The following is a 7,116-nucleotide window of genomic DNA, read 5'->3' on the forward strand; positions in this document are numbered from 1 at the left end:
AGATCGACCATCTTTTTACGGATCGATCGATTGTTGAGCATGTGGTATATCCGAAAATACTCTTCAGTTTAATTAAATATATAAAACATTTATTCCAACACTCAATAGATAGTTTTGCTAAATATGATAACTAGATAGCCAACAAAATTACAAAAAAATATTTAAATAGTAAAAAATATGTTAATTTAACGTGTTAAAATTTAAAAATAAATTTTAATTATAACATGCATCTTAACATTTATATAAATATATCATAACCTAAATATAAATAATTTAACAACTTAAATTAGAAAAAAATAAAAATCCCGGGTTAATCCCTAGTATAGATACTATAACGCATTTAATATCCACGAGGGAAAACTAATAGTTACCGTAGAAACCAGACAAACATAAGAATCATATATTCTTCGTGACTGTAACTTTAAGACCATGTTTCTTTCGGAGTATGATAGAGGGGACAGGTTCTATCTTTTGACCTTCAACGACCTTGAAATCATACTTTTGTATGATCTCCATAGCTACCATCTTCATCTGCAAAAGAGCTAAATGTTTACCCAAGCAAGTTCTTGGACCAGCATTAAAAACCAAGTACTTTGATGAAGGTTCACGTTTGAGCCCTCCATTCTCTGAAATCCATCTCTCTGGTTTAAATTCTGATGCGTCTTCTCCCCATACAGATCTCATTCTACCCAATGCATAGATACAGATCACAATCTTTGATTCTACTTCAACTCTGTGCCCGCTTGGAAGCACATCTGACTTTGAAGGAGACTTGTGGTTGAAGGGAACCGGTGGGTAAAGTCTCATTGATTCCAACAATGCAGCGTGTAGATACACGAGCTTCTCTAGGTCTGTGGGATCAAAGTTTGTGTTGATCTCTTGTCGGATCTTGGTCATAACTTGAGGATGCTTAGAAAGAAGCCAGAAGAACCAAGTGAGAGCTGAGCTTGTGGTGTCCCTTCCTGCCAACAATAGACTCAAAACAACATCTCTTATAAATGTATCATTACCCGGCTTCAAGAGCTTATATTTGGTCGTGTCCACGTTCATATAATATGTTACTGCGTCAATTCGTGGCTCTTTTTTCCCGCGACTTATCTCTTCTTTTCTTCTTGAAGATATGATCTTCCCAAACAAAATGTTGAAAATCTCCGAAGCACTTCGTATCTTCCTCTCAATTCCAACACCAATGAGATGTCTATAGAAGATAGCTTCTTCAGAGAAGTCGGCAGCTTCACCAAACTCATATCCGGGAATTTCAGTGGATAGAGACATTTGATCATAACCAGTCATCAAAATGGAGGCAGTATCTATTGAGGGACAATCATCTACATGATTGATATCGTATCATCTAGATTAGGATAGTGAATATATTGTCATTTATTATAATCGTGATACCCTAACTCCTCTTGATGTATATAAATATTCTCTGTACATTCTTAATAAATCAATCTCTTCAATATATTCTTACAGTATCAAACATGAATCTCTGGAACACTTCTCCAACATGAGTTCCTCGACGAACAACTCCACCGCTGGTGTTACTGAGATCACCATCAACAACCAAACCGTCTTTGCCATCAACATGTCCAACGTTACAAAGCTTAACTCCACCAACTACCTCATGTGGAGCCTCCAGACTCATGCTTTGCTAGATGGCTATGACCTAGCAGGGTATCTTGATGGTACCATTGCTTCCCCTCCACCAACTCTAACCAATGATGATCAGATCGTGGTCAATCCTGCCTTCTCCTTATGGAAGCGCCAAGACAAGCTGATCTACAGCGCCTTGATTGGAGCCATATCACCTTCTCTCCAGCCACTTGTTTCCCGTGCTGCAACTTCCTTTGAAGTATGGTCGACTCTTGCCTCCACCTATGCCAACCAAGCCGTGGTCACATCAAACAACTCAAGACACAACTCAAAAATTGGAAGAAAGAAAACAAGACAATTGATGTCTATCTCCAAGGTATCACAACACGCCTTGATCAGTTGGCTATTCTTGGCAAGGCTGTTGACCATGAAGATCAGATAGATCTGATCCTTGAAGGTCTCTCAGATGACTACAAGACAGTAGTGGATCAAGTTGAAGGCAGAGATCTCCCGCCCTCCATAACAGAACTCCATGAGCGTCTTCTGAACCATGAGGCGAAGCTCCTTACTGCAACAGACGATGTGCTGGCTCAAGCTCCGATCACGGCGAATGTTGCTCAACATCGCAACAACCATAGCGCCAACTACAGAAACCAGAACCGGCCAAGAAACAACAATCAATGGACTCAGCAACAATATCAACAATCAAACCGTAATGACTCCAAGGGACCAAGACCGTACCTTGGCAGATGCCAAATCTGTGGTGTCCAAGGACACAGTGCGAAAAGGTGCACTCAACTTCAAGCCTTTCAAGCGGCTTCACAGCAACCACCACCAACCCCATTCACTCCGTGGACTCCAAGAGCAAACTTCACGGCTGCCAACTCCTACTATAAGCTATGCAATTCTAATGGAGTATCAGTGAAATTTTTTCCACAATCTTTTCAGGTGAAGGATCTGTCAACGAGGGTCCAGTTACTATGCGGCAAAGCTCAGAATGAACTCTATCAGTGGCCTCGAGCAGTACCACAAGTGAACACGGCCTCTCTTCCAAGTGCTAAGGCAACACTTTCTTCGTGGCACTCGCGTCTCGGCCATCCTTCTACTTCAATTCTAAACACTGTTGTTTCCAGTTTTTCCCTTCCTGTTTCTTTACCATCTCAAAAACTCTTATCATGCAATGATTGCTTCATTAATAAAACCCATAAACTACCTTTTCATCAATCTACAATCACCTCTATACGACCCTTGCAATATCTATACTCCGATGTGTGGAGCTCTCCTATTCTATCCTCTGAAAATCACAAATACTACCTAGTCATTATTGACCATTTCACCAGATACACATGGTTCTTTCCCCTCAAACAAAAATCTGAGGTCAAAGAAACAGTTATCGTTTTCAAAAATCTAATTGAGAACTTTCTTCAGGCCAAGATTGGTACCTTTTACTCAGACAATGGGGGAGAGTTCATTGCGCTCAGACAGTATTTTCAGATGAACGGCATCTCGCACTTGACGTCTCCACCTCATACTCCAGAACACAACGGCATTGCTGAGAGGAAGCATCGCCATGTGGTCGAAACAGGACTTACACTTCTCTCCAAAGCTTCCATCCCGAAGAAATACTGGCAGTATGCGTTCGCTGTTGCGGTTTACCTTATAAACCGTCTTCCAACGCCTCTCCTTGAGCTCCAATCTCCATTTAGCAAGCTCTTCGGGAAATCACCAAACTATAACAAGCTGAGGGTTTTCGGATGTGCCTGTTACCCATGGCTTAGGCCGTATACTCGCCATAAGCTCGAAGATAGATCTGCAAGATGTGTATTCTTTGGGTACTCACCAACCCAGAGCGCCTATTTGTGTTATGATATCGACAATAATCGGATGTACTGCTCTCGACATGTCCAATTTGATGAATTCACTTTCCCGTTCTCTGATTCTGATACGCAGTCGACGCGATCTCCGACTACAGACACCGACACAGAACCAGTATATACGCCAACCTCAACAGCTTTGCCGCTAAGACCCTCGTCGCAGGTTCCTCACCCGGGTGTTTCTTCACCGACGCAAACTCCGGCGACAACCACGACGAATGCTCCGGTATCGCCTTCTAACTTTCAAACTCCTTCTGCTTCTCCCTCCTCTGAGCCCACTGCTCCAACTCAAAAAGGGCCGACACCCACGGCCCAGACTGACCAAGCCCACCAGACAATTTCAACCCATGCTCCCATAATTCCACAATCAAACCCAAATCCTGATGCCTCCCATATCCAAAACGAAAACCAGCAGACCAATCCAAACCAGACCCAAACCGTCCCTCCTGCAAACCCAACTACTGAGATATCAAACCAACAACCTTCCCCAAACCAAACCGAAATCACAACTTCTCAATCCACATCTTCCTCGTCTTCCTTGCAACCTCCTCCTCAACCTGAAATTACCAACTCTCATCCAATGTCTACAAGAGCTAAAAAGGGAATCACCAAGCCGAATTCCAAATACCTTTATGCCATAAACCTTACCGACAATATTGAACCCAGAACCATCATTCAAGCGATTAAAGATGAGAAGTGGAGGAAATCTGCGACTGCTGAATTCAACGCCCAACTCAACAATCACACTTGGGATTTAGTTCCCAAACCCAAAGGAGATGTGACCATTGTAGGCTGTCGCTGGATCTTCACCATAAAATATAACCCCGATGGAACTATCAAGTGTCACAAAGGTCGTCTGGTCGCAAAAGGCTACAACCAACTGCCTGGCCTTGATTATTCCAAAACATTCAGCCCCGTCATCAAGTCTACAACAATTCGAATTGTCCTTGGTGTAGCCGTGGATCAAAACTGGCCGATTCGTCAGTTAGACGTCAACAACGCATTTTTGCAGGGCACCTTATCTGATGAAGTTTACATGTCACAACCTCCGGGCTTCGTTGATCCAACAAGACCGCACCATGTCTGTCGCCTTAGGAAAGCCCTCTATGGCCTTAAACAAGCTCCAAGAGCCTGGTATGATGAACTGCGATCTTTTCTTATCAGTATTGGATTCACCAACTCTGTCTCAGATACGTAGCTCTTTATTCTCAAAAAGGACAGATCACTCGTATACATTCTTGTATATGTTGATGATATATTGGTCACAGGAAATGATAACTTCATCATTCAACAAACACTTACGGCATTAGCTCAGAGGTTCTCTGTCAAAGATCATGAAGAACTACACTATTTCTTGGGTATTGAAGCAAAACGAGGACCACAAGGACTTCATCTCAGTCAGAAACGTTACATTCTCGATCTACTTGAACGCACGAACATGCTGGGGGCCAAACCAGTAGCTACCCCAATGGCGACATCTCCTAAACTCACTCTACATTCAGGATCGAGTCTCACAGACCCAACGGAGTATCGCCGGATTGTGGGGAGCCTTCAATATTTAGCTTTCACTCGGCCAGATCTCTCGTACACTGTCATCAAACTGTCACAATACATGCATTCCCCAACATCAGATCACTGGAATGCAGTGAAAAGAGCGCTACGTTACTTGGCTGGCACGGTTGATTATGGTATCTGTCTCAGACGAGGTAACTCTGTATCATTACATGCCTTCTCGGATGTAGATTGGGCAGGAGATGGTGATGATTATGTATCAACAAATGGATATGTAGTTTACATAGGGCATCATCCGGTGTCGTGGTCTTCTAAGAAACAAAAGAGCATCGCTCGTTCTTCCACGGAAGCGGAGTATCGTTCTGTAGCAAACACTTCCTCCGAGTTGATTTGGATCACTTCATTACTTCATGAACTTGGGATTCCACTTACGGGAACTCCAACCATTTATTGTGATAACTTGGGTGCCACATACTTGTGTGCTAATCCTGTGTTTCATTCTCGTATGAAACATGTTGCGTTAGATTATCATTCATCAGGAATCAAGTTCGATCAGGTGCCTTACGTGTGGTTCATGTCTCTACAAAAGATCAACTGGCAGACACTATGACCAAGCCACTTTCAAGACAATCATTCACTTCAGTTATTGGCAAGATTGGAGTGATGAAGCTTCCCCCCTCCATCTTGAGGGGGCGTATTGAGGGACAATCATCTACATGATTGATATCGTATCATCTAGATTAGGATAGTGAATATATTGTCATTTATTATAATCGTGATACCCTAACTCCTCTTGATGTATATAAATATTCTCTGTACATTCTTAATAAATCAATCTCTTCAATATATTCTTACAGTATCAAACATGAATCTCTGGAACACATCTTGTAAGTCTATGACAATGTTTTCCTCAGCAGCTTTATCAAGAAATGGAACAAGAACATCTTTTAACTTACTTGTAGTGCAACTTACTGAGAGCTTCAGGAAGTTTTGATGGTGAAATAAGGCGTGACCCGACTTCCTCAGATCCTCCCATAACTCCATATCAGCGGTTACGATTCCATCTCCCAAGATATCAAAGATCTTCTTGAATTCTGGTCCTTTAGATTTCGCAAAGTTTGAGCTGAGCATGTGATTGATATTCCTCGGATCAACAGTGAACAACATGTCTGTTCCACTAAACCAAGGCCCTTTGAAAGTGAATGTCAGATCGTTGGCCTCATGAACCTCAGAAATCCAGTCAAAAATTCGAGGGATATTGAAGAGCATTCCGGGAAGCATCCCGAGGAAAGGCCAGTTCTTTAGCAAAAGCACATTGTGAGATTTCTTGCAAAGAAAGAAACATTGGAATATAAGGAAGAAAATGAATGCTATGAAGACTCCAAATAAGCCTATCATAGACATTTTTATACAATAGGATTTATGAGTTTAGATACAGAAATTTTAGTTCAGTTGGTTTGCTATATATACAAAGAAAAATGTTGTGATTGGCAAATTGAATGCAGAATGTTATCGTTGGCAAACATGTCAAGGATTAGGCTCACAAGGTATCGGACAACCAACTAGGCATCCGACAAAAAACTCGTTTTTCATGTGTAGAGATGTTAAAATGGGTTCATCCACTCCACACAAACGTAGTCGAATGATAAGGCAGATTTGAAAACTATTATCTTTAGGGGATTAGACAATTGGGCTTCGGACCGCCAGATAATCCATGGTTATAAAATAAGAAAGATTGTTGTGAAACTTAGGATTTAGAACTGTGAGTTTCTATCTATTATTAATGAATAAGTGTTTCCTTTATATAGGGGTTACAACAGAGATAAATGAAAATACAATAATAGGAAAGATTATAAATCATAAACATAAACGAATTAGGAAATAGGCAAGTTGTAGCCGCCTCTCTCTCCTCTCCAAGTCTCGCGGCCGCCTCTCTCTCTCTCTAGGGTTGGGCCGTCTCTCTCTCTCTAGGGTTGGGCTGTCTCTCTCTCTAAGTGTATATGCCGGTTATGGACATCCACCAATTGATTTATAACACTCTCCCTTGGATGCCATAACTATACAAGGATTGTAATACGCTTAATGTTGCCTCATTAAAACCTTATCAGGAAAACCCAGTGGGACAAAACCATGATGA

General features: G+C 41.8%; 2 protein-coding genes across 3 annotated transcripts; one reads left to right on the plus strand and one right to left on the minus strand.

The window, feature by feature from the left end:
- Window positions 1-396: 396 nt before the first annotated feature.
- LOC106318988 (alkane hydroxylase MAH1-like) lies at window positions 397-6,394 on the minus strand. 2 transcript variants are annotated; one of them, XM_013757173.1, is made up of 4 exons: window positions 5,845-6,394; window positions 2,330-2,334; window positions 617-1,310; window positions 494-542 (listed from the first exon to the last, which is right to left on the minus strand). In XM_013757173.1, exons 1-4 carry the CDS (start codon window positions 6,381-6,383, stop codon window positions 494-496), a joined length of 1,287 nt encoding a protein of 428 aa, XP_013612627.1. In that variant the 5' UTR covers window positions 6,384-6,394. The 2 variants fall into 2 exon arrangements, with proteins under 2 accessions (XP_013612626.1, XP_013612627.1); XM_013757172.1 differs by having other exon boundaries at window positions 397-1,310.
- On the plus strand, window positions 2,340-5,827 carry LOC106318989 (uncharacterized mitochondrial protein AtMg00810-like). Its single transcript, XM_013757174.1, has one exon. The coding sequence runs from the start codon at window positions 4,906-4,908 to the stop codon at window positions 5,587-5,589; it is 684 nt and encodes a 227-aa protein (XP_013612628.1). The 5' UTR covers window positions 2,340-4,905; the 3' UTR covers window positions 5,590-5,827.
- Window positions 6,395-7,116: the final 722 nt, after the last annotated feature.

This window comes from Brassica oleracea, chromosome C9 (genome assembly GCF_000695525.1).
Source record: "Brassica oleracea var. oleracea cultivar TO1000 chromosome C9, BOL, whole genome shotgun sequence".
NCBI lineage: Eukaryota > Viridiplantae > Streptophyta > Magnoliopsida > Brassicales > Brassicaceae > Brassica > Brassica oleracea.